The sequence below is a fragment of the Gadus morhua genome, chromosome 1 (genome assembly GCF_902167405.1).
Source record: "Gadus morhua chromosome 1, gadMor3.0, whole genome shotgun sequence".
NCBI classification, from domain to species: Eukaryota; Metazoa; Chordata; class Actinopteri; order Gadiformes; family Gadidae; genus Gadus; species Gadus morhua.
In genome coordinates this window covers 5011255-5036874 of record NC_044048.1, presented here as the reverse complement: position 1 = coordinate 5036874, position 25620 = coordinate 5011255, and the positions used below count along the sequence as shown (strand labels likewise).

The window sequence follows — 25620 nt, the reverse complement described above, 5'->3', positions numbered from 1 at the left end:
GTGTGTCGCCGTGTGACGTCACGGGGAGTGCTGCTGCTGCTGCTCAAGCGGTTGTCCGGTACTACAGTTCCTCCGCGAGCGCTCGGAGTTGAACAGATAGACTCTTCCTCGAGACTCGACCTTTGAGACCGACACACTGCAGGTAGGTCCTCTTTACATGGCTGACACTCGAAATGTAGGAGGTTTTGGTTCAAATTGTGTAATTTGTATTCGTAAGGAGAATCCATTATTTGTATATGAGCGTAATGAAGGAAGACACCGAAGGGGTTTCAACAATTATTCTGAATAAACAGTGTCTAGCGGACGGTGGAATCAGAGAGCGCAGCTCTAACTCTTTCACATCTCATTGGACTATTGAGCCTGAATCCAACTTGGGAAAAAATGTAGTTTTGCGCTGACCCGATTGACATAATGGATGCTATTAAACAGACTAGAACTGAAACCCTCCTCTTTATCTACTCTATCTTCAGCTCAGCTTTCTTCTCTTCACCCCCCCCCCCCCCCCCCCGTATGTTCATGTGTTCATGTGCCCCCGCCATAAACATTGGACCATTAAGGAGAGTTTACAGTTAATAGTAAAGGATCGTTTCGCCGCAGCTTACAAGGAGAAGTCCGCTTATCAACTCATAAGCTTGCTTTGAAAGGAGATTTGTCCTGTGTCACTTACACCCTCATGTCCTACGAGAAGGCTGTGCGGAATCACACTGGTTATAGTCGTGGGGTAATTTAGGCACCCAGTCAGTCAGCCAGCCAGCCAGTCAGTCAGCCTGTCAGCCACTCAGTCAGTCAGTCAGCCTGTCAGCCACTCAGTCAGTCAGTCAGCCAGTCAGTCAGACAGCCAGTAAGTCAGTCAGTCAGCCAGCCAGCCAGTCAGTCAGCCATTCAGCCAGCCAGTCAGTCAGCAAGTCAGCCAGTCTGCCAGCCAGTCAGCCAGCCAGTCAGTCACACAGTCAGTAACTCAGTCAGTCAGCAAACCAGCCAGCCAAGCAGAGAGACGGCAGATGTTTTGATGTTGACTCTGATATTGAGGGGAGTTATAGCACACAGATGCCAAATGGTTCAGGGTAAGTAGAGTAGGGGACCTGTTGGATGGTTTTCTCATAGTTATACTTATAGTTATAGTCAACGTGGTTGTATTACATATGTAATAGCTTTTTATATTCTTCGTAGTAGTATTATTATTGTTATATTATTATAATTTCTGAATGTTAGATGTTGATGATTATAATGTTAATGGTACTGAGGGTTAATGGGGGAAATGGTTTTAAAGGTTAATCAATTATCCAACATGAGTTAGAACAGAGGGATTTGGGTGTACACATTAAAAGGCAAAAACTACTCATTTCATTTGGCTATATCAACGGCTTCATTTAAGCTAGGCTTTCAAAAGTGTTAGCATCTTGGATAACATCACATTTGTTATGATGATGACACTTTATATTCCGGATAATAAGATGACGTTCCCAGCCTCATTCCGTCTCAAGAGATGCCAACAGAGACAACCGGTTCAAAGTATGGAAAGTAACAAAGTATGGAAAGTTACAAAGTGTGTCAAATTACAATCAGACTTCCATGAGAGGAGGGGGCTTGAGTCTTGTGCTTTATCTGTAATCTTTGTGTACACTAGGACAGCAGAATTGATCAGAACTTGGCAGGATTCAGAGCCACGCGACTGCGTAGAAGTTAGGATGACTGGGGCTGGGAGGGTAGAGAGATCCAGAGAGCATGGCTCACAACGATGTTCATTTGCAAATGTGCACCACAGCTGATCCGCTAATGGGATGCTAGGGTAATTTAAAATGAAAATTTGTAATCAAATGAGTACGTAATCAAATGTCAAATGTATAGTACATAAAATCCTTTTGATATTTTGATGCATCCTTTTCTTTTCTTAAAGTCAAATGAAACAGTTGAGAGAACAACAACTAAATAAATAAGAGGTTCTCTCTATCTGCTGGCAGCTCTCACCTTGTGTGTCTATTCTCTATCTCATTCCTTCCGCTTTTCAATATACACGTACTAGCCTGCTGCCAAGAATATTAACTAACCAACAACTGATGTTTCCTTTAGTAAAACAGGTTTACGTTATCAAAACACAATATCCAGTTTTGTTCGCTTTTGTTGTTTCTATCTTCTTGCTAGAAGCGTTATCCAAGCAACGTCACCCTGCTTTGTGCTCAACGCACTCAACCGGTCATAAGGCCACATTTGACTTTACAGCACGTGTGTGTTTGTGTGTGTGTGTGTGTTTGTGTGTGTATTTGCTCTGTCCATCGTGCCTTCACAGGAATGGGAAACCAGTGAGTACCGTGAACTATACCTCGGAGTAGGGGAATGCTGCATGTTATGTAGAACCTGTAGAGAATGTGGTAATGTTTTGCTTTCTTGCTATGGTCCTCCCCAAGCGTTCTGTCCCGGTTGACTCTTGGTTATCTGATGGCCTCACTTTGTTTGTCTCCCCCCTTCCACTGGCCCCAGCTCATCTCCTGAAATTAGCAACAAGGTTTATTTTGGGCTTCATTGTTCGCCCTATACCGCATGACCGCCTTTTGTCCTACCTGCTGTTTGAAGACCTACCTGCTGTTGGCTCTCCCTGCCTTCATTCCTGTCCGTTGTCTACACTTCTCTGCTTTGACTTTTGGGAGTGGAGTGCTGCTTGTCTAGCTTTGAACTTCAACTTGCACTGGGTTTGCACTTTTTGCAGTGCCAGTTGAAACAGAATATCAATATGAGGAATCCAAAGCGTCCAGTGTTGAAGTTGGTTTACATTATCATCTAAATTAAGTTACTTAAATCCCCCGCTGTAATGAATGCATGTATGATAGTCTATTAGCACTTATTCATGTGTTGATCACTAATCATGAGGACCACACACGTGCATGAATATTGAAGTTTCTCCTCATGTCTTCATCTAAGTTGAGAGGAAACTGTGCAATCTTCAGTCACTACGCCACATACCGCTCACAATATTGTTTATGGTTATTAGGGCGGATTATCTCACACCTTTGCATTTTGTTTGACGCAGCACAAACAATTTGAACTTGAAAAGGATTTGTTGGGTTTCACAGACATAAATGAGCATCCGCTTTGATGCTCAGCCGTCCTTTCCACTTGACTCCACTCTAACAGGTCTTACATATGACTAGTGAGTCGATCTGTCATTTTACAGTACAGCATGGCCATTAGAGCGATGGAGAAACAGCTAGCAATTGATCCTTTACGTCCAGAGAACGACAACAGTGGGATTGAGAAAGCACTAAGGGTTAATGTTACAGGGCACTTTGTGTGTTTGTATGTGTGCGTGTTTGCGTGTGTGCCAGCTACAGATGAGCAGTTTCCTCTATGACCGTGTGTCAGTCCTTTGACACATCTCACTAGACTTCCTCCTACCACTTCCCTCCACCATCACTTTGCATGCTGCGTTGCCAGGCCTCATTTAGTCGTTGTTTTCCCTACATTCTCTTTGTTAGCATACTAAACCGTCAATGGGAGGATTACATTTCAACCTGGGGAATGTCCTGCAGTACATGAGAAGCTTTGAGCTGGGGTGAAGCTTCTGATACTTCCTGTTCATTATGTCTTCTCGCACGTTGTTTTAGCTTAGACAGAAGATACCATCTAAAAACAAGCAGTTTGTCATGAGTCCGCCCCAAGTTGTGGTGATAACTATCTTACCGGGAAGAAAAATACCCTCCAACAACATTTAGTTATATAAATTCCAAAAGCCTTAAGGCGTAAATAATTAGGTGCAGTCTAATGGTGGCTTTGTTTGTCAACATAATTACTACAGCTAACTGTCAGAACTGACTTCCTGATTTCTACTTATTTGCCTTCTACCTTAAACTGTGTGTGTGTGTGTGTGTGTGTGTGTGTGTGTGTGTGTGTGTGTGTGTGTGTGTGTGTGTGTGTGTGTGTGTGTGTGTGTGTGTGTGTGTGTGTGTGTGTGTGTGTGTGTTAGGGTGTGAAAAAAATAATTTAAGGTGACAGCATCTGCCACAGTAGTTGACTTTGCAAAGACAACCTGTGACTAAGTAAACCATGGCGAAGCCACAAACTCCATAATGGTTAAGATATGTTTGATTTCTGTGGCAAACTGAAAGGCAAACAGTGAAGAACAAATGAACAGAGCAAACATTCTCCACCCAAGCGGTTTTCAACCCAACCTTTTGATTTCCATGGAGATCTCTGCTGCCGACCGCCGTGGCGATGGTCCAACCCAGAACAATGTGTTACATCATCCACAGATAGACAGACTGGGAAGTTGCTAGGCAGGCAGCAGGAGTAGGGGAGTGAGGAGGACTGATATGAGCCAGGCTATTTTAGTCCGGAAGGATTGTGTTGGCCACGGTTTACGGGCTTGTACCATCATGGCTGCAATCTCCCCTGCTCTCTCCCACACAGGACTGTGGGACACCCCAATTCATGCTAAGTCACATCAAGGAAATGCATTCTTTCATTGGAGAATGATCAGCCATAGTCAATGAGAACAACAATATGAGCTGAGGCTTTCCACACACTATGGCTGCAATATTCCTGAAACTATTGTTCATATTTCATCATATTTGTTCATATTTGATTAGGGGTTTAGATCATTTGTGTTTATCACCCATTGATGTGAACTGAAAACAGTCAAAGACAAAAACTATAGTTTTAACACAAACGCCTTCACTTTCTGCAAATGTTCCAGTTATTTTAAAGACGTGTTGTTTGTGATCATGCTTGATAAACAATTTACAAATACTTGCTTAGTTAAACCACTGATGTCATAATTTCAGAAAAAATGATAATTGCTTTTTGCATGCCATTACAGTTTAGCTAGAAGAACAGGACCTGCTAGATTCGTATGACACCTGAGATCCTTTTTAATTAGTTCACACACTTGTGCTTTTACATGCTTGTTCTGATAACTGGTTTAGTAACATTCCCATACTTTTCTTTGTTTTTTTTGCTTTATTAACTTGCTTCTCATTCTCATTGCAGAGAACAATTCAAAATAATAAGTGTTACCTTATTTATTAATTAAAATGTGTATAAAATGATAAATGTATATTTAAAATGTATAACAAAAACATAAAAACAAGACTATAACTCATTCGTAAGCAGCTCTTGGCTGCTTGACCCTTAAGCATTGTGGTAAACACTGTCCTCTCCTCCCTTCCCCCCCCCTCCTCCTCTCTGTCTCATACTCTCCTCCGCCCCAGTATTGCAGCCGAGCGCCACAGTAAGAAGATGCCACTGGGTGATGAGTGCCATGACTGGAAAAAGAAGACCACGGACGTGAAGGAGAACTACGACTTCAAAGACGTGCTGGGAACGTAAGTGGGCCACATTGAGCAGAGCCGTCAGCAGCCTCCTTCTGCTGCAGCTCTGGAGAAGCTCTGTGGGTGTACAACCTGTGTTTACACCATTTATTATGGGAACCGTGTACTTGATTAGCACATCATCCTTTGTTGAACGTGTTCACTTCCTTCAACGACTTCTGCCACTATAGTCAGTCATACTTCGTCCTAGATACACGGAGAATCACCTCAGAAGAATGGTCCCTATCAAGCTTTAACAGCCTACTGGAACAAGGCCATGTTACATTGAATGAAAGAGTCGTAAGCATTGTTTACTGTGGACAAAGGCTTGATAGAGAGGAGGAGGATTGGCCTTCCAAATTATTTTGAGAAGAATTCCTTTCCACCACGAAGTGATGAAACCTCAATAGTACACAAGAGATATAACTCTCAGTAATTGCAGTGCTATACTAGGTGAAAGGCCCTATAGAATTGTTATATCGGTCAATATGTTGAGATTTGGCAGTTCATAACTTTTGGGTTTTCTGTGGTCATCATTTACAAGAGGGGAATTTCAATTCATGTACTCTATCTAATCCTCCCTCACATATTCCTGGCCTATATCATGAGAGAAACATGAATTTGTTTGTGTGTGCGTGTTATCTCCAAACCTCTCAAGACAGTAACTGTGCACGAGAGTGTGGGGTTTTATTTTACGTTGGCGATACATGATCTTTGGCTCAATAACAATGGAGTCCCCTGTGGCCCACTAGGTCCTTCCTTAGTACGGAATTCTGGGACTGCTGACCATGAGAGATGTGTGATTTGATCTCTGACCCCAAAACTAGTGAACAGTTCTATGGTGTCCTTCTCCCAGGCAAGGTCTTTACAGACAGAAGAGGTTATGTCATAGAGCACTGCAGATGGCCTCTCAGTGGTACAGCATAGAGCTTCTGCTCTTGAGGCGTTTGATCATTCATTCCTAGATCCTCAACAGTAAAAGGTTAATAAGGCATAGGCTTGTCTGTTTATTTGCCATTCCTTTGTGCTGTTATCCAGAGCCACCTATTCTGTTAAATAATTTGAATAAGGGTTTAGCCATCTTGGTTTAGTATGCTTCCAGTTAGACTGCAGACAATTTGGACCAACTAAACAAATATTTACGTGGTGCAAACATTATTGGGCAATTTTCACTGGCAGTTTCTTTCTTGTTTGTGAGTGTGTTTGTGCGCGTGTGTGTGTGTGTGTGTGTGTGTGTGTGTGTGTGTGTGTGTGTGTGTGTGTGTGTGTGTGTGTGTGTGTGTGTGTGTGTGTGTGTGTGTGTGTGTGTGTGTGTGTGTACGTACGCACGCATAATAAAGTATACATTGTGTATTTTATATCTATATGATTATAAACTAATCCCTATTAGAGGGGCAATCAAAGAAGAGAGTATGTTTACAACACAACCAAGTTAAGCTTATTTAATGTAGAGATAGGGTTAAAGTTGATGACTGCAGGCCATTTCATGTGTGTGTGTGTGTGTGTGTGTGTGTGTGTGTGTGTGTGTGTGTGTGTGTGTGTGTGTGTGTGTGTGTGTGTGTGTGTGACTCTTTGATTGCCCCTCTAATAGGCATTACTTTATAATCATAAAGATATAAAATACAGTATGTATACTTTATTCTATATTACAAAGGACTTGATTTCAAATCATTTACACTCATGATGTAGTGCAGTATATGTAGGGGTGTCATCATTGGTCAATTTCTGAGTAAGATCGTCTTGGTATCACGACTCACAAGACTAGTGGTTTAATAGTAAATAGTTAATGTCACCATTGTGATGCCTCCATTTTTGGTAACGTTTCTGGTTAAAATCGATCTATTACTGTTTCCACGTATACCTTTGTAAAGTTTCTGGTTACCTTTGTAACGTTTCTGGTTAAAATCGATCTATTACTCTTTCCATGTACCTTTGTTTTATTACGATCAGCATGAGAATCTCACCGTAGTCTATACAGAACACTCACATTAGCGTGTGTTATATGACATCTCAAAGCTAATTTTTCACACCACTCTGCACAACGTCTTGTGTATCGAATAGGCAGTATATGTAACATTAGATGGAACAGTAAACGGGAGGACACTGAATTCAATGCTATTTTTTCACAACAATCCCATGGTGCAAGGTGTCCTCCTCAACCCAGTTTGTGTCCTGGATGCTTTGTTGACAGCACCCTGCATCTTTTGTCTAAGGCTTATCCTTATGAGGAGTATTGACCTGTCATCATATGTCAATACAGGATGTGTATCCAAGGAGGCGTCTTATTTTAAAACACCCTAAAGTACACATAAATAAATCCTTGTTGAATCAGGAATTAGGAAGTGTTTATTCAAATGGTCTCCGATGATAAAGGGATGGTCATGTGGGAATGCGCTCAAAGGGACAGGACAGGGAATATGGTGACACCTGATCAATTCATCATCAGATTAACTCAAGATGGAGTCCTTATCTTCAGTGTGCAATTTCCCCAATGCACCTGTATGTAACAGTGTGTGTGTGTGTGTGTGTGTGTGTGTGTGTGTGTGTGTGTGTGTGTGTGTGTGTGTGTGTGTGTGTGTGTGTGTGTGTGTGTGTGTGTGTGTGTGTGTGTGTGTGCGTGTGTGCGTGTGTGTGTTGTACCTAATGTATATTTGAACCTATACGTCTTTTGCCGTGTCACCCCTTTAGATTGCCTTAGAATCTTCCTACCTGCCTTCTTTGTCTTCTCCACCCCCCTTCTCCACCACCCCTCCACCCCCCTTCTCCACCACCCCTCCACCCCCCTTCCTCCACCCCCCCTCCTCCATCACCTCCTCCACCACCCCTCCTCCACCACCCCTCCACCCCCCCTCCTCCACCCCCCCTCCACCCCCCCTCCACCCCCTCTCCTCCATCACCTCCTCCACCACCCCTCCTCCACCACCCCTCCTCCATCACCTCCTCCATCACCTCCTCCATCACCTCCTCCTCCACCCCTCCTCCACCACCCCTCCTCCACCACCCCTCCTCCACCACCCCTCCTCCATCACCTCCTCCACCACCCCTCCTCCACCCCCCCTCCTCCATCATCTCCTCCACCCCCCCCCTCCTCCATCACCTCCTCCACCCCCCCTCCACCACCCCTCCTCCATCACCTCCTCCACCACCCCTCCTCCATCACCTCCTCCACCCCCCCTCCTCCATCACCTCCTCCATCACCTCCTCCACCACCCCTCCTCCACCACCCCTCCACCACCCCTCCTCCATCACCTCCTCCACCACCCCTCCTCCACCACCCCTCCTCCACCACCCCTCCTCCATCATCTCCTCCACCACCCCTCCTCCACCACCCCTCCTCCATCACCTCCTCCACCACCCCTCCTCCACCACCCCTCCTCCATCCTCTCCTCCACCCCTCCTCCACCACCCCTCCTCCACCACCCCTCCTCCATCACCTCCTCCACCACCCCTCCTCCACCCACCCTCCTCCATCATCTCCTCCACCCCCCCTCCTCCATCACCTCCTCCACCCCCCTCCACCACCCCTCCTCCATCACCTCCTCCACCACCCCTCCTCCATCACCTCCTCCACCCCCCCTCCTCCATCACCTCCTCCATCACCTCCTCCATCACCTCCTCCACCACCCCTCCTCCATCACCTCCTCCACCACCCCTCCTCCACCACCCCTCCTCCACCACCTCCTCCACCCCCCCTCCACCACCCCTCCTCCACCACCCCTCCTCCACCACCCCTCCTCCATCATCTCCTCCACCCCCCCCTCCTCCATCACCTCCTCCATCACCTCCTCCACCACCCCTCCTCCACCCCCCCTCCTCCATCACCTCCTCCACCACCCCTCCTCCACCACCCCTCCTCCATCACCTCCTCCACCACCCCTCCTCCACCACCCCTCCTCCATCACCTCCTCCACCCCTCCTCCACCACCCCTCCTCCACCACCCCTCCTCCATCACCTCCTCCACCACCCCTCCTCCACCCCCCCTCCTCCATCATCTCCTCCACCCCCCCTCCTCCATCACCTCCTCCATCACCTCCTCCACCACCCCTCCTCCACCACCCCTCCTCCACCACCCCTCCTCCATCACCTCCTCCACCACCCCTCCTCCACCACCCCTCCTCCATCACCTCCTCCACCACCCCTCCTCCACCACCCCTCCTCCATCATCTCCTCCACCCCTCCTCCACCACCCCTCCTCCACCACCCCTCCTCCATCACCTCCTCCACCACCCCTCCTCCACCCCCCCTCCTCCATCATCTCCTCCACCCCCCCCCTCCTCCATCACCTCCTCCACCCCCCCTCCACCACCCCTCCTCCATCACCTCCTCCACCACCCCTCCTCCATCACCTCCTCCACCCCCCCTCCTCCATCACCTCCTCCATCACCTCCTCCATCACCTCCTCCACCACCCCTCCTCCATCACCTCCTCCACCACCCCTCCTCCACCACCTCCTCCACCCCCCCTCCACCACCCCTCCTCCACCACCCCTCCTCCACCACCCCTCCTCCACCACCCCTCCTCCATCATCTCCTCCACCCCCCCCTCCTCCATCACCTCCTCCATCACCTCCTCCACCACCCCTCCTCCACCCCCCCTCCTCCATCACCTCCTCCACCACCCCTCCTCCACCACCCCTCCTCCATCACCTCCTCCACCACCCCTCCTCCACCACCCCTCCTCCATCACCTCCTCCACCCCTCCTCCACCACCCCTCCTCCATCACCTCCTCCACCACCCCTCCTCCACCCCCCCTCCTCCATCATCTCCTCCACCCCCCCCTCCTCCATCACCTCCTCCATCACCTCCTCCACCACCCCTCCTCCACCACCCCCTCCTCCATCACCTCCTCCATCACCTCCTCCACCACCCCTCCTCCACCCCCCCTCCTCCATCACCTCCTCCACCACCCCTCCTCCACCCCCCCTCCTCCATCACCTCCTCCACCACCCCTCCTCCATCACCTCCTCCACCACCCCTCCTCCATCACCTCCTCCACCACCCCTCCTCCTCCACCGCTCCTCCCCGTGGTGTCAGCAGTGTGGTGTGGTGGTGGAGGAGGTGTTTCAGCCTGTGTGGTGTGGTGGTGGAGGAGGTGGTGTGGTGGGTGGAGGAGGTTAGGTTGGTAGGTTAGGTTGTTTGTGCAGAGAGCACCGGCTCACCACATCATTCATCTGTGTGCCATGCTCATTTGCCATCGCCCCAATGGTTGTCCTGGAAACAACAGGAGACACTTTCCATAATGGACTCAAACAGTCACTATGGAAACAAAGTTTTTTGATTTGCCAATAATAATCCAGCGCCTGTTGCGGCTGCATATTTGGGCATAGTGTAAATTTGTGTGTGTGTGTGGGGGGGGGGGGATTAAGCCTTCTTTCCTTCTTCTGTGCAGGGAAACCAAACATGCACATACAAACACACACACACACACACACACACACACACATACAGTCTCCTACATTCTAAACATCTGAATAGAATAGAGAGGGTTCTGGTCTGTGAAATGGTCTTACTCTCAGATGTTTTGCCATGCTACTGAGGATGTAGAGATGGTGGTTGCATGTGGGCAGGTGTGATTGGTTGAGTATTCATGGCTGAACATGTAAATATATTCCTATACATCTCAAACTTCCTCCCCTGACTGAGAGCATGGATTGTGTTTCCACTACTCACCTCTCTCTCTCTCTATCTCTCTCTATCTCTCTCTCTCTCTCTCAGTCTCTCTCTCTCTCTCTCTCTCTCTCTCTGTCTCTCTCTCTCTCTCTCTCTCTCTCTCTCTCTCTCTCTCTCTCTCTCCCTCTCCCTCTCTCTCCCCCCCCCCCCCCCCCCCCCCCCGAGATAAACAATTATATCGCATGCCGACCTATTCCTACTGGGAGTCTGGTTTGCTCTGCTAGGCCCCAATGTGTCCCGAGGCTATATGATATGCAACTCAAATAACTTCTTTGATTGGACTACATCCAGGGGGCAAGAGCGAATCAGGGCTGCCCATTGATCCTGTTCATGGGTGGAATCAATTGGTCACATAGAGGGTTATATAGCTGGCCATCTCTTGTAAATGTAATGCAAAAACACCTAAGCCCTTGGTAACGTCTCTAAAGGAGAAAAAAAATACCCAATTAGGTTTGGTTTCAGTTTCAGTTCATATTGAGATCTTAACCTTGCCAAGCACATTCCTTTTAACAAAGCACATTGCTTATTACACCCAATTATAGTTGTCTCTCTGTAATTGACAGCATAAATCACAATCAAATCAGGACCTCAACTTTGATATCCGGAAAAGTTCTCCCGTGCTCAGTTGACCACTCTTTCTCATTGAACTGCCAAACCCTCTAAAGGTCCCCGCCAACGGGGTGTTTGAACGGCACGCAGTGCCACATTTTAGGAAGGGGCTCATGGTCAAACACACTTTACGCTGGTTAAACACGGGTCCGTGTGAGCTGTCTGGGTTGCTCTTGGATGTTACCAGGACCAGGCTAGTTAGTAGAGCAATAGGGAAGGTGTTGAACTGCGGACACTGTTGGTAGTGGTTGTTTTTCTCTAATCCCCTGCAATCAATGGCTGTGATGGATTGTCCCACGTGGTGCCTGTCATCCTGTGTGACCTAGTGCCTCCATGCCTCGCAGGTCCCATAGCTCGCTATTGGGCTCCTGGATTGATTTGAGAGGAGCACAATGTTGGCACTGCTGGTGGGGGGGGGGAGGGGGTTTGGGTAACATGGAGAGATATATGTTTATAGAATGGGGCAAGGGGGTGATCGCATGAAAATAATTAAGCCTCTTAGCGGGGACAGGACAGGACTTTAAAAATTGGAAAGTACAAAATAATTGGAAGGTAGACAGACTGAAGAGTCCACACATCCATAATTCATGTACAGAAACACACAGACGTAAGGAAACAGAGACATGAATGATATAACGAGATCACAATCATCATAGTTATAAACTCAGATGACAGGACTCTAACCACTTAGGTAATCCGCTAAACCGGTGGTTGGGCCAATCGCCACAGGAGTTAGCAGAAGGGAAGTGGGTTATTGACCGATCCTCAGTCTGCATGCTCTCTCTATGTTCTCTGCGGAAATCTCTCTATATCTGTTTTCTTGATCTCTCTCTCTCTGTTCTCTGTAGGTCTCTCTATCTCCTTATATTTCTCTGTTCTCTGTAGGTCTCTCTCTCTGTTCTCTGTAGGTAACTTTATCTCTCTGATCTCTGCATGTCTCTCTGTTCTCTATCGGTCTCTCTCGGTTCACTGTAGCTCTCTCTCTGTTCTCTATAGGTCTCTCTCGGATCACTGTAGCTCTCTCTCTCTCTCTCTCTCTCTCTCTCTCTCTCTCTCTCTCTCTCTCTCTCTCTCTCTCTCTCTCTCTCTCTCTCTCTCTCTCTCTCTCTCTCTCTCTCTCTCTCTCTCTCTCTCTCTCTCTCTCTCTCTCTCTCTCTCTCTCTCTCCTCTCTCTCTCTCATCTCTCTCTCTCTCCCTCTCTCTCTCTGCCAGTGCTCTTTTCTCTTAACACACACACATATATGAGATCAGCCCCTCTAGATGTCAGAGGCTTTTTCTCCCTGCAGGCCCGGTTCTGTTCCTTTTGGACACCAGATCCTCCTAAACCCTCACTTGTGTTTGAACCCAGAGTTGTCTTCATGGCCCCACAGCTTCATGGTGATTAATGGCTTCATCAGAATAGTCCACTAACTTGCACTGCTTTCTCATGCAGAAACTTCTCAACAGAATATGTGTGTTAATCACTAACCATAAACGTAGTGCCAGTATCTGACGGTTCTCATCCGAGAACGAGGTGAGATCTTTGTGCTTCAGCTCGGTTTCAGAGGATGTGAAGTTTCACATGTCTGAAGTAACATATTTTGAGGGTTATTTCTAACCCTAACCCTTATTATATATTTATACACTATTATTTTTCTATTATGTCTTTTCAATTGGCCTAGTATTAAAAGAGCAACGTTTTCATTGAGGAACTGGAGTTAACAAGCAAATAATGTAAATTTCGACGTATTTTTGATTGTTTATGTCGACTGCCTAGTTGGCTTTGCAGAGTTCAATGGTTTCTATCTCACATGAGCAGTGGGCCGATCAGCACCACATCAGGTCGACTTATTGAGTGCAGGAGAGGGTGGACCCAGTCTGGCTGTTTGGAGCTCCAGGGTGTCCCTGGTAGAGCTCTGGCCTCCTGGCCCACCCTCCCTCTCTCTGAGGGCCCTCCACTGGTGAGTGAGTGAGTGTGTGTGTGTGTGTGTTTGTGTGTATGTTTGTGCGTTTGTGTTTCCATAGCTGTGTGTGCGTGTGCGTGTTTTGTGTCCATAGATGTGTGTGTGTGTGTGTGTGTGTGTGTGTATCTTGTGTGAGTGTGCACATTGACAACTTGAAGCGATAAGAGATGCATATGAAATTCAATATGAAAGAATATATTAGGAAAACAAGAAGAAACATTTGAATGCGTCTACATTTACTTTCTCAGACCTCCAGAGTATAGTACATGTAGTACAAATAGATGCATAATAATATAAATGTAGTGTACTGAGTATAGTCCAAAGGTGGGAGACGAGCCACAGGTGTCACATGTGGATGTGCTTACTAAGATCGGATGTTAAACATTTACATAGGATACTTTTTATTTTGTCAATGATAAACATTGACACGGGATACTCCATAATATAATGTAATCTTTGCAAAGACATGGAAACATAGAATAGCTGTGGCAAAGGTAAATAGACACTAGCCCATGGACGAAATTCTATCCCAGAACATATGATTTAGGATCATCAAACCACATGTTTTTCTGTAGAACAAAAACTAAAACACTAATGCTGACCGGAATTTCAGGCACTAAATTAGCCACTTTTGAACCAGACTAAATCAATAGAAGTTACTTACTATAGCAAAAAAGTTGCTGACATGAAATAAAAGAGGTAATTACATTTTCCTCTTCCCCATCGTGGCCTTCGACCAGCCTTTGACGTGGCGGTCACAGCAGGTGTAGGGCTGGTTGTTCTGATGTAGCCAAGCCAGTCACCTGTGGCCTACACATCAATTAACCCCAAGGGTTTGATGGCCTTATCAGGTTAATAATAGCAATGGTATCATCTCGCAATCTGCAGAAGTTGAGGCCTGATTACTCCAGCTGTTAAAGTCGGTCCTTTACGTTTTTTGGCCGTTTATGAAACGTCATTGGCTCTTCGTCAATCTGTCACCGCAGAAGAATTACGAGGTCCTCCAGTACAATGTTTTGGTCATGTGATGTGAGAAGCAGGTGAGTCAACATCCTGTAGCTAATGCTGCTATTCAGAGTGTGTTGATTGAAGCCTACACAGCATAGTGAGATGTTGTGTCAAAAGGTTTGGTCTGGGATATTGAATTACCCAACTTGGTGTTAGTGTGACATTTTCCTGAATTGCTCTCAGAGGATTGATTAAAATGAGGAATGCAAAACCCTAAGCCAGAGGTTTGTATATGTTCTGAACAGCGCCGGTGTTGTTGTAATACTTGTGCGTAACCATGACGGCGCAGCACTATGGCGTTGTAGGTTTGGGTTGTTTAGTCTGAAGAAGGAAATGTTGGGGAGCAGCTGGCTCTCCCAGCAGGAACCAGTGCACAGAGCTGTTCCAGTCCATCTATTATTCATCTCTCACTCTCTCCCTGCCACCCTGTCCACCACGCTGTCTTGTGTACATGGACGTAGAGGATGTATAATGTCCATTTGCCCCCCTGTTACCTTGGAGGGATTAGCCCCAAAGTTAAAGATTCTGGGGACGAGATTCCAAGTTCTGAAGAATACCAATCTTCTTCAATCTTTTTTCTCTGAAACTCTTTCTTTCTGTTTACTTCTCTACAAATACAGATCAAGGTCACGTCAAACATATTTAGAACCACAAGTTTTACTATCCATGGAAAAAAGTTATTACGCACCACTGAATGAATACAGTTACTCAGAGCAGTCCATATGTGGATCACAGATATTATGTATTTTATTGCCTCTTGGTGTTATGGTACGGAAGAGGATTAGGGCCACACATAAAAAAATAATTAAGTTCTGACTTTATTCTCAGAATTCTGAGAAAAAGTCGGAATTCTGACTTTAAAGTCAGAACTACGGGTACCTGTAAGGACCAACCTCTGTGGGAGAGACACTTTGCTTTATGCAGTAGGAGGAAGAAGAAGAAGCCATTTCGTTAATGGAAGACCTAAAGGTGGGTGAAACTTGCATCAAAACAACACATGTTCCAGTTTCACTCACCTTTTAATCTTCCATTAACGAAATGGCTTCTTCTTCTTCCTCCTACTGCATAAAGCAAAGTGTCTCTCCCACAGAGTTTGGTCCTCACAGGAACCCATAGTTCTGACTTTTTTCTCAGAATTCTGAGATTAATGTCAGAATTCTGACTTTAAAGTCAGAACTATGGGTACCGGTAAAGGACCAAACTCTGAGAATTCTGACTTTAAAGTCAGAATTCTGAGATTAAAATCAGAACTATTTTTTTTCTTATGTGTCCTTAATCCTGTTCAGTATTCTAGAGCTGGTTGGTTTTAAAGGTATAATAAGTTCTGCCTTTAGGGGCCTCTCATCAATCTTTTTTTGGGCCGCATATAGCCCTGGAATATGTACTACATCGTTTCTACAGCTAGATGTGTCTTTGCAATGAGTCCATCCTTACGGAGAAATTCCTGCCACACTAGGAAAACAGGGGGGGGGGGGGTATCGTTTTCATAGGTGTGGGCATGGCACTCCCGACAGTGTATCTGATGGGTGTTTTTTGGTATTTCTGGCATCCCTCAAACTGAGTGGTGAACTCCGGATTGGTTGTATTAATGAATTCGGCCAGCCGTCTTCTCTGCAGGGAAAAGCCAACAACAGCCCTTCCTCCCGCGCATGATCCTGTTTTTATTCAGAGTTTGGGGAGAGGAGGGTCTTTAGACAGAGGGTTTGTTGTTAGTGTGTTGGAGAGAGAGAGAGAGAGAGAGCCAAGCAATGTGTTGGTTGAAGATCTACAGTGAAATACGACTTTACCAATTTTAAAAAGAAAGGAATTATTCTGTGTATGGGAAACAATATTGACCGCAGATGGCTTTTTTCCTCTGTAAATATATATATATATTTTATAAAAGTAAAGCTTATGTGAAACACTGCATTAGCTTGGTAATTTGTTATGCCACCAAATCAAACTGACCGTACCGTGAATAACATTACGTATTTCCTGGGTCTGAACATTGCTGTAAACATTAGGGGTAATGTTTGTATCCCACTCAAAATAGAATAGGTCTGGTAATTCTTTGGGCAGAAATTTTTCTACTTTTCACTATAAGCTACTGGTCATCTCACAAATTGTAGATGAGCATATTCGATTTTACCGATCATGTTGGGATCTGTAAGCATGTAACTGGCAAAGAGAAATTTGGACAACGTTGTGTATAGCCTCTGTAGAAAGACACGTATTAAAATCCCCTTCTGAAAGATTCATCCATCTGCACAAATGAGGATTCTCAATGGAATATCTCTGCAATGAAACAGGACACCAGGCCTAACTCCGCCCCTTTCGGTTCTTGGTTTCCTGCCAAGACTGTCCCGCCTCCCCCAAGAGGTGCTATCACAGAGGACCGCTGGATCAGATTAACTAATGAATTCATTAATGGGAGTCATAGGTATTATTCATATTCAGCCATATTTACATTCATATTGATCTCTTCTGTTCATTCATTCAATTTAAGTGTTGTCTGGTGTATGTTTCCCCTGCTTAATTTGGCGGTAGACAGTAGAGCAGAAAGGCAGAGCGCCGGGCTGCCTCATTAAGGGGAGAGTGGGTTGAGAGAGGCCCCCCTGGATCTCTAAGTACAGTACAACATGTTAATATGACAAGCCTGTAATTCCCTCTCAGCCGTGGATAAGCCCAAAGAGGAACAGCGAGTAAGACAGCAAGCACACCCTGCCTTCTATATGTTCATCTCTCTCTCTCTCTCTCTCTCTCTCTCTCTCTCTCTCTCTCTCTCTCTCTCTCTCTCTCTCTCTCTCTCTCTCTCTCCCATCTCTCACTTTCTCTTAAATGCTCTTGCGCTCTCTCCCCCCTACTAAACATACACACTCTCAAACTTTTTCTCTCTCTCAAAACATGAACTATACACACACACACACACACTGACAGACGCACAAAAACACACACACACACCAACTGATTATTCATTTAAATGTTTGTTTTTTTCCATTGAGATCTCCTCTGTCTTCTGACATTTCTGAGGGAATGTGTGTTTGTCTGTGAAGAAGCACAAGAAAGACAGATTTGAGGTTATTCTTAGAACTGGAAGACGTCAGACAGTGAATTAGAATCTGGATAAAAAATTCAGGCTGAGCCCTTTTTGTATGGCTGATAACAGCACAGCTTATCCGGGAGTTAAACTTTTGGGTCTTTCTCTTCTATTTTTTAATGAATTTTACTGTGTTGGAGCAGGCGCCAGCGGAGCACTGACACACACCCTGTCCTGACCTAATTCTAACAGAAGCCTGGGTCTCAGCACTGCACAGATCAGCTCAGTTTTACTGGAGCACACACATACGATGATACGCCTACACTGATCCACATACACACACTCACATACGTACAGTTCTCACACACACACACACACACACACACACACACACACACACACACACACACACACACACACACACACACACACACACACACACACACACACACACACACACACACACACACACTGTTAGTCCAACTTTTGTAACTTCCATCTGTTATAATTCCCTGTAGCAATGTCCATGCTACACATCACCTAGGTGGCTTTTATTGGGTCTCTCCAAAAACAATTGTGTAGGGTGGTGATGTTGGAATCGGTTTGTTGCCTCGGCTGAGCATAATGATACACAGCGGTAGATTGGTGGTGATGGCTGGTTTAACATTGACTGCTAAATGTACATCAGGTGTTCAGCCCGCACCCAGCCCCAGAGTCCAATCAGTCTGACTCGGGCCAGAGGAGGGTGCTTAAACCAGCCATCATCTACATAGACTCCACATTCCCCATCCTCAATGCATCCCATTGTATGCAAAGCATAACACATTACTTATACTTTTTTGTGCCACATCTTTCAACACCCGACAACAATGTTACCCTTGAGGACTTTCAAACAGCAGTTTTATCTGAAATCGTAGAGATCTGAGGCGTTCTAATGTTTAGACGGTTGCCAGGGCCTCGTCATTGGAAATTGGGCCGAACTGGTGGGCAAAAGCTTTTCTGTTCGCTCTTCTGAGGCGCCTGGCCAAAGGACAGGCCTGGCCAAATCAAATGTGTTGCTTGGGTATCTGATATTTTCAGTTTTATTAAATTGACTGACTGTCAAAGACCTTATTTTAGTCCAGAAGGAATGCTTCCAAAGTAGGCCTGCACGATTCAGGGAAAAATTAGAATCACGTTTTTTTAGCTTAGAATTGATATTGACGATTCTCTGTCACGATTTTTTTCTCACGAAATGTAATTTTTATTGCACACATGAACCATGACAAAAAAGAAAATGGCAGTACCAAACATAGTTTTGTGGCACCTCTAGCACGTTGCGTTCATATGGCCCTTTATAACTGATTAGAGTACAGTATCAAAAACTGATTTTTTATTTTGTACATATAGCAGCACATTGTCTTTAATTGCTGGGCTTTTATAACTACTGAACCAACTCCACACACCTGTAAATGAAGTCTTCAAAAAAATAAAAATAAAATAATAATAAAAATAAAAAGAAGTAATTTAAAACTTAAATCCACACAGGGGCGAATCGAGCTCGCGATTTTATAACGATTTATGGTGCAGGCCTATTCCAAAGCAATGTGACGTAATGTGTATGTTTAACCATTATATTGTGATCTTGAACACCCTCTGACTGTGACATGAACAATGTACAAGATGCACTGCTTTGATTCTGCTCCTCTCTCTTTTTTTATAGGCCTTCAGAGTTCTCCACATTTGTTTTTCCTCTGGCAGGCCCATCTTTCATCATGTCAAGATGGGAGATGGGAAATGTATAGCGAGTAGAGACACCAGGGATGAAATATCACATGAGAACGTCTTGAACACCAACAGACTTGTTTGCGAGGGAGAACCCAGGTTCAAACCGTAACAACTTTCTCGTTTCACTTTGGCATAGGTACTAAATCAGGACAACAATTACAATGGCCTGTCACTCACTACTTTTTGCAAGTGTTTCTTCCAAACACCTGCAGAAAGTACAGTGCAAGCATATTTTGAGGTTGGGGAGATGTGCATGGTTGGCTGTTCCTAATATTAGACCAACAGAAAGACAAATGAACCTGCGTTATGCACAGACTCAGGAGTTGAAACACATTGAAAAAAGAGGGACACCTGGTCCAAATAGATCCAGATTAAGAACCATTCGTTCTATTATGGCCCCTAACCTCAACATTTTTAGAGGTTAATATTTAACAGTTAGTTATAATTAATCATAAGATGTATAATTAGAAATAAAGATGCTTTTATACTAGTGAAGTCAAAGAGACTCATGTCATTCAGCTTGAAACTGTTGAGGATCACATGCACATACCTTGAGTTAAAATGTCTGGAGAGACATTATAACGTTTCTGTGTTACCTTTTTGATTTCATGTCAGCTCGTGTTTCTTTTGGTTAGGCAGGTGTTTTTGGTTTTAATAACCCACACAGAGAATGTTTGTTTCCGTCTTTGTGGCCAGGGTCACAGTGGGACACCTGATTAGGCCAGATGGCTGTCTCCCAAGTCACCCAGACCTTTCAAAGTGAACACCATATTGTCGTTGGTCATACCTTCTTGACCACATTTCCCAGCTGGGATTAGGGCAAAAGTTATCATGAATCCAAGGATTTTGTATTTTTATGGAACATGGCAGGAAGCTACGGGACGCAAATGTTCAAAAACATTCCCCTTATAAGAGGGCATGTAGTGATCTAACTTTTATTTGACCCCTTTCACCCTATCAGCTAGATGCCTGCATTGATCACTTGCTGCTCATAGCAAATAAAGGGCTTGGAGCAGATGTTTAATCCGTAACTGTCATCCTTTTTTTTACAACTCTTCCCCGTTAGAGCTCTTTGACTGACATTAAGCAGAGGCAGCCTGGTCCTGGCCGGGGATCCCGGTGTACACGGCGTGTTGTTGATGGCGTTGTGAGCGAGCATGTGTCTCCTGGCGCGTGTCGCGTGGTGCTTCATTCCTTTGTTTCTGAATCCCTTTGATAGCTGCGGCGCGAGTCACCGTGGGGCACCGTGGCACATGAAAGGGTAGCTGGTGGCGACAGAAACCAAGCAGCGTGCATGTAACTATTTTAAATATCTTACCTTCAGCGGGGTGGGCTCCAATGAAGGAGCCTTTTTGTGCCGTTCCACACGTGGAGGGCTTCGTTAGGCAAGAAGGTGGACGTGTGACATGTGCACCATGAAACCCTAGGGGGTTTGGTGATCAACTCAACACATTTGTATACCATTGATATAAGATAATAAAACCGTATTTATGGAGCTTGTGTTGGTAACAAGATGACTGGCTGTTTTCTGGCATTGATGAGAGAACGGTCACTGGAAAGGCAACGTGTGAGCCCTCCCGGTTTACAATGAAGTGGATGATGAGACAGACGAGGCCTAAGAGACACAGTACGATATTAGCCGGCTCTCTCTGAGGAGAATACGGGAGGGCTGGTAGTCTGGAGTTGTGAGCCTGTAGAGTTAAACTTGGCTTTTATTGCTATGCTGACCGAGCGTCGATGGATCCCTTTTAGGACGAACGTAAACAAACAAACTGTTGACCAACGAATCCCTGGCAACATGTCCTACTGTGCTGTTTGGACATGGAGTAAGCCCTCTCTTATTCAGATCGCTTCTACCATACCGCCCTGTCCGTCAACGCAACCCGGGTCGGGTCAATGTTGACATTGTTTAAGTCTCACTTAATCACTTAAGCATCTTTGCCTGTCTACACTGGAGATGGTGTGCATTGTGCTTGTAGATCTATGAGGGGAGGCCCCCGCTGTTCAGACACGGGCAGTAAGTGTGTCTTTATTGAAGACTTAGCGTCTGATGGGCAGTGCTTCAGGACACTGAGTGGGCTCTTCCTGGTGGGGTATCCCCTGGTGCCAATAGAGCGGATATCCCACTCTGTAAACACTGATGTTGATTTGGCAGGCCATGCATAATGTACGTTTACACAGAATTTCCTCAGACGCCTATACTTTCCACTATCAAATATTCATAATACAACCACCAGCCTTTTTCATTAGCCCCTTGTGGACACGTTGTTATTCCTGCTTGTTGTTGAGTTGTATTTTATGAACACTTTTGTTAGAGCCAGAATACACACGATTGATTCAATGTTTTCATTGGCTGATACCACTCATGAGTCGTGTATGGCTGAGATGGTAGCTGTGGCTGCTTCCTGGGACACCAGAGGAGTTTGCATGCATTTGTCTTATCAACACTGGTGGGTTCTGCCTTCACGTTGGTCTCTGGAGGTAATTGAACTCAAGTCTTGTCTTTTTCTCTCTCTCTACTGTCTATTCTCTCCACCCTCATCCCCTTCTGTCAGAACCTGTGTTACTGTGAGCATTGGAGTCTTTGCCTTGCTAAACGAGGGTAATAATGAATATAGCGGCCAATCTCCTGACTAGAATATGTCACTCTCAGAGTTTGTTGATGGAGATATTCTCCCTAGTCTTTGGTTGCCCTCAACACTAGTTTTGGAGTTATCGATTGCGGTTGGTTAGCCTTAGGCTTTCCCAATTTCACAGGAATGTCTGCCAAACCCAAACAAATATAATCGTTAATACACAGCATCATTGATTATATTATTATTATTATTATTATTATTGATGACTATTTATGAGTGATGGCCAATATCGAAAAATATGCTATTGATGTAAGAATATTAAACACTAATGACATACACTCCTAGGTATAACACATGTTTGACCGGTATTGTTGACCAGTGTCTGATTAAGGGCATCGTTATCAGTGGTAATCTGTTTGTAATCATGCTTTGTGATAGCCTTTAAAAACTTTAAGAATTACCAATAGCCCTTAGCTAACTACTAAATTGTGGTTTAAGTGGAAATTTAGGTTATGGATTCCACAACAATGCATTGTAATTCTGCTATGGTTTATGTTAATATAATGAATATTGAAGCTCATTCAAATCTAAGCAAACTTTTGCACAAGTCACATGTTTAATGAAGGGTTTTATTTCCAGTGCACCCATGCATGGTTTAGTAAGGAACTAGCCCCTACGTCTCTGAGCTCCTGGCCTTTAAGTGGGGGTGGGGGTTGGGGGGGGGTGGGGGGGGGGGGGGGGGGAATGTCCACTATGTACTACACAGGAATTTGAACTCCTGACAGCGTCCTTCACAGCTGGAATTCTTCCCAAAGTCAGAATGTCCATTTTCTTTCCCACAATAACAACACTAGACCTTGGTTCCTGTTTGTTTGAAAGCAGACAAGCAGTCATCCATTTCTCTTTATAATTTATGGTTGTATAATCCCCCCATCCACCTTCTCCTTTGCTGGTTGTCGTCAGGGCAGCGTAGGCTACTGTACGATCTGTTCAGTTTAACTTTCGGTGACATGCTAAACTATGTTACAATTATTCCTCTCCTCTCCCCCCATGCCCTTGTTTTGTTCTGCTTGTTCCCGTACTTTCTGGGAAATGGCACTCAGACAAACTATAATACACAAAGGTTCCGTAAAGTCAGTGAGTATCCATTCTCTCATGTGTACATGCAGACAGAGAAACAGGCAGTTAGATTGCAAAATATGTGGGGGAACCACAGCAGTCAAACAACATTGTTTACCAAACTTCCACTCATACACACCTCTGCATTCCCTGCATCCCCATTGAAGGTTCTGATCACACTTTTAGCTTTTACTCAACAATTTCAATTTCTTTCTGTCTGACCATAATATGGTCAGAGGGACCATATAAAAAAAATATACATATTTATTATTATTATATATATTTCGATATCTTATGTATGCAGCTTGTCTGCAGTGCAAACATATTAACACAGATCCTCCTCAGTGTGTTTTGTGATATAATCTGAAGTTCAAACCGTAAGGTTTTGGAGGACGTCCCACCAGAGTGTGTGTGATGCAGAGTCCTTCAGGCTTTCAGGGCTGTCAGAACTGCTGGACCCTGGCCAACAACATGTTGTGGCTGGAGGAAATATGTGGTTTTCATTGGAGGTCATGGGAAAATGCTTAAAAAGCTCTGCTTAATGACAACACAGCTCAACCTAGGTTGTTCTGCCCATGATGGCTGTTGATGTGTAACTTTGAAGGAGAAGAGAAGAGCCACAGAGAATAAGCACGGCGATGCGTGCATCCACCCATGGATGAGATTTGCACAGTGTGGCCATCTGGCATATTTTTTGGCAAATGCTTAAAGTGCTGGGCTATGAATTTATTATGATCAAAATACATTCTCTTGTTGAGCTTAAGGGTGACCACACCCACGTCACACGGTCCCATGAAATACAACGTTGATCTCACCATGTGAATTATTTATACTCAACTAGTATAACCAAGACTGTATAATGAAGACTTGTAGAAGTGGGCAATGTACTGAAAATTGAAGGAGGCAGTCATCCTACTAAACCAAGCTTTTGAATGTACGGAGCAATGTCACTCAACGACAAGAGATCCATGTTATTTAGCATCCGGTCCACAGCCACTTAATCATGATTTATTGGATCTAGGGCTTAGCTAATCGAGACATCCATCATCAAAACAGTTAACCTAAAGCTTGGGTCAGGCGAGAGGGGGAGAGGGTCCTGAAGAGATTGAGAGCCGGGTGTAAACACAGATAGAGGGTCTGACGGGGCTTGTCTGTTGTTTGTGTTTCAGGGGAGCTTTCTCCGAGGTGGTCCTGGCCGAGGAGAAGAGGACCCAGAAGCTGGTGGCCATCAAGTGCATCCCTAAGAAAGCCCTGGAGGGCAAGGAAAACAGCATCGAGAACGAGATTGCCGTCCTGCATAAGTGAGGGGCTTTCCATCTACATCATGTTTACATTCACATTAACAGATAGCAGACTTTCATCCAAAGCCACTTCCAGGTTCCATGAAAGTGGGTTGCAGACTCTACATCTGGTGCTGTACTCTTGTCCAGCAAGCAAGGCTTTAAATGAACAGCTATAACAAACACCTATCAACGCACAGCGATTGACCTACAGTGATTAATGAACGGCTACTGACGAATATGGGTTAACGCCACAAGTAATGGGGATTTATCGATACATGGCATAGTTTCTGAGACAATCCCAACTGACCTTGTTCCCCAGTAATGGTGGAGCGGTTTGAAAAGCCTTCTCCGTAGAAGTGGAGGAATTACAGAGCCAGTGCGGAAATGACTGAACTACGTTGGGTCCTAAAGCTATTTATAGATTCCTTGTTGCCTGGGTTACGTGAGGCTCACATCCATTGCCGATATGCAGCCATCCTTAGGTGAGGTCTGTGGAATGGGAGATGTGGGTGCGGGGGTGCGAGCAATTTTTTGGGTTGCAAAACTGTGTTGAACTGAAAGAAATGTGGCCTGAGGATTGTTATAACAGGGTATAGTCTCAAGAGGTTCGCTCGGTATATCTGCGGGGACAACATTCTGATCATCAATCATCATTGTTCATTCCTTCACTGTGTGAAGCAAGGACATGTCTATCTCCATGGGGGGACAAATTGAATATTATCCAATTACAGGAGCAATTGAGCTAAGTTAGCTTATATCAGCTCATCCGATGGTCTCAATCCCCCCCCCCCCCCCCCCCGATAAAGAGGTAGAACCAGACCATGGAGTCATACACATGGGTGATGAAATGGTACCTGCATGCTGTTTGGCAGCAGCCATCAATACAGATAGCATTGAAGGGCTGTATGGTTAACTCATCCTGCCAGACCTACGCGCCTCACAGCCGCCTAGAGGACCTGCCCATTGTCATGTGTGCAAGATCAGACAAGCAAGATGTTTACACGCATTGCACACATGAATGCATACATTATTCAGAACGTTTTGTGTTTGTGTGTCTGTGTGTGCGTGTGTGTGTGTGTGTGTATGTGTGTGTGTGTGTGTGTGTGTGTGTGTGTGTGTGTGTGTGTGTGTGTGTGTGCGCGTATGCGCGTGCGGGTAAGAAAGTCTGCACAGCTTGCACAACGGTTTTTGAGCACGCCCCTCACCTGACCGTTTCAATCAGTTAATCACTTAATCCAATCAGAGAAGTATCTCTTCAGATGAACAAAGACATTGATGAAGATGGCTGAAGGTCCCCCTTCCGTCGTTACGCCACAGTGTTAATCCCC

The 25620-nt window shown here is 45.3% G+C and overlaps 1 protein-coding gene across 2 annotated transcripts in view; it reads left to right on the top strand.

Moving 5' to 3' along the window:
* The window catches only part of camk1b (calcium/calmodulin-dependent protein kinase Ib), a 35952-nt gene continuing 10332 nt past the window's right edge, over positions 1–25620 (top strand). Inside the window, exons 1-4 of one of the 2 annotated variants that reach the window (XM_030353541.1) lie at positions 59–142; positions 2288–2300; positions 5202–5315; positions 24179–24310. In XM_030353541.1, coding sequence (XP_030209401.1) covers positions 2290–2300; positions 5202–5315; positions 24179–24310 — 257 coding nt within the window. In that variant the 5' untranslated portion in view covers positions 59–142; positions 2288–2289. Of the gene's footprint in view, positions 143–2287; positions 2301–5201; positions 5316–24178; positions 24311–25620 lie in introns of both variants that reach the window. The other variant, XM_030353548.1, reaches the window with a different exon arrangement.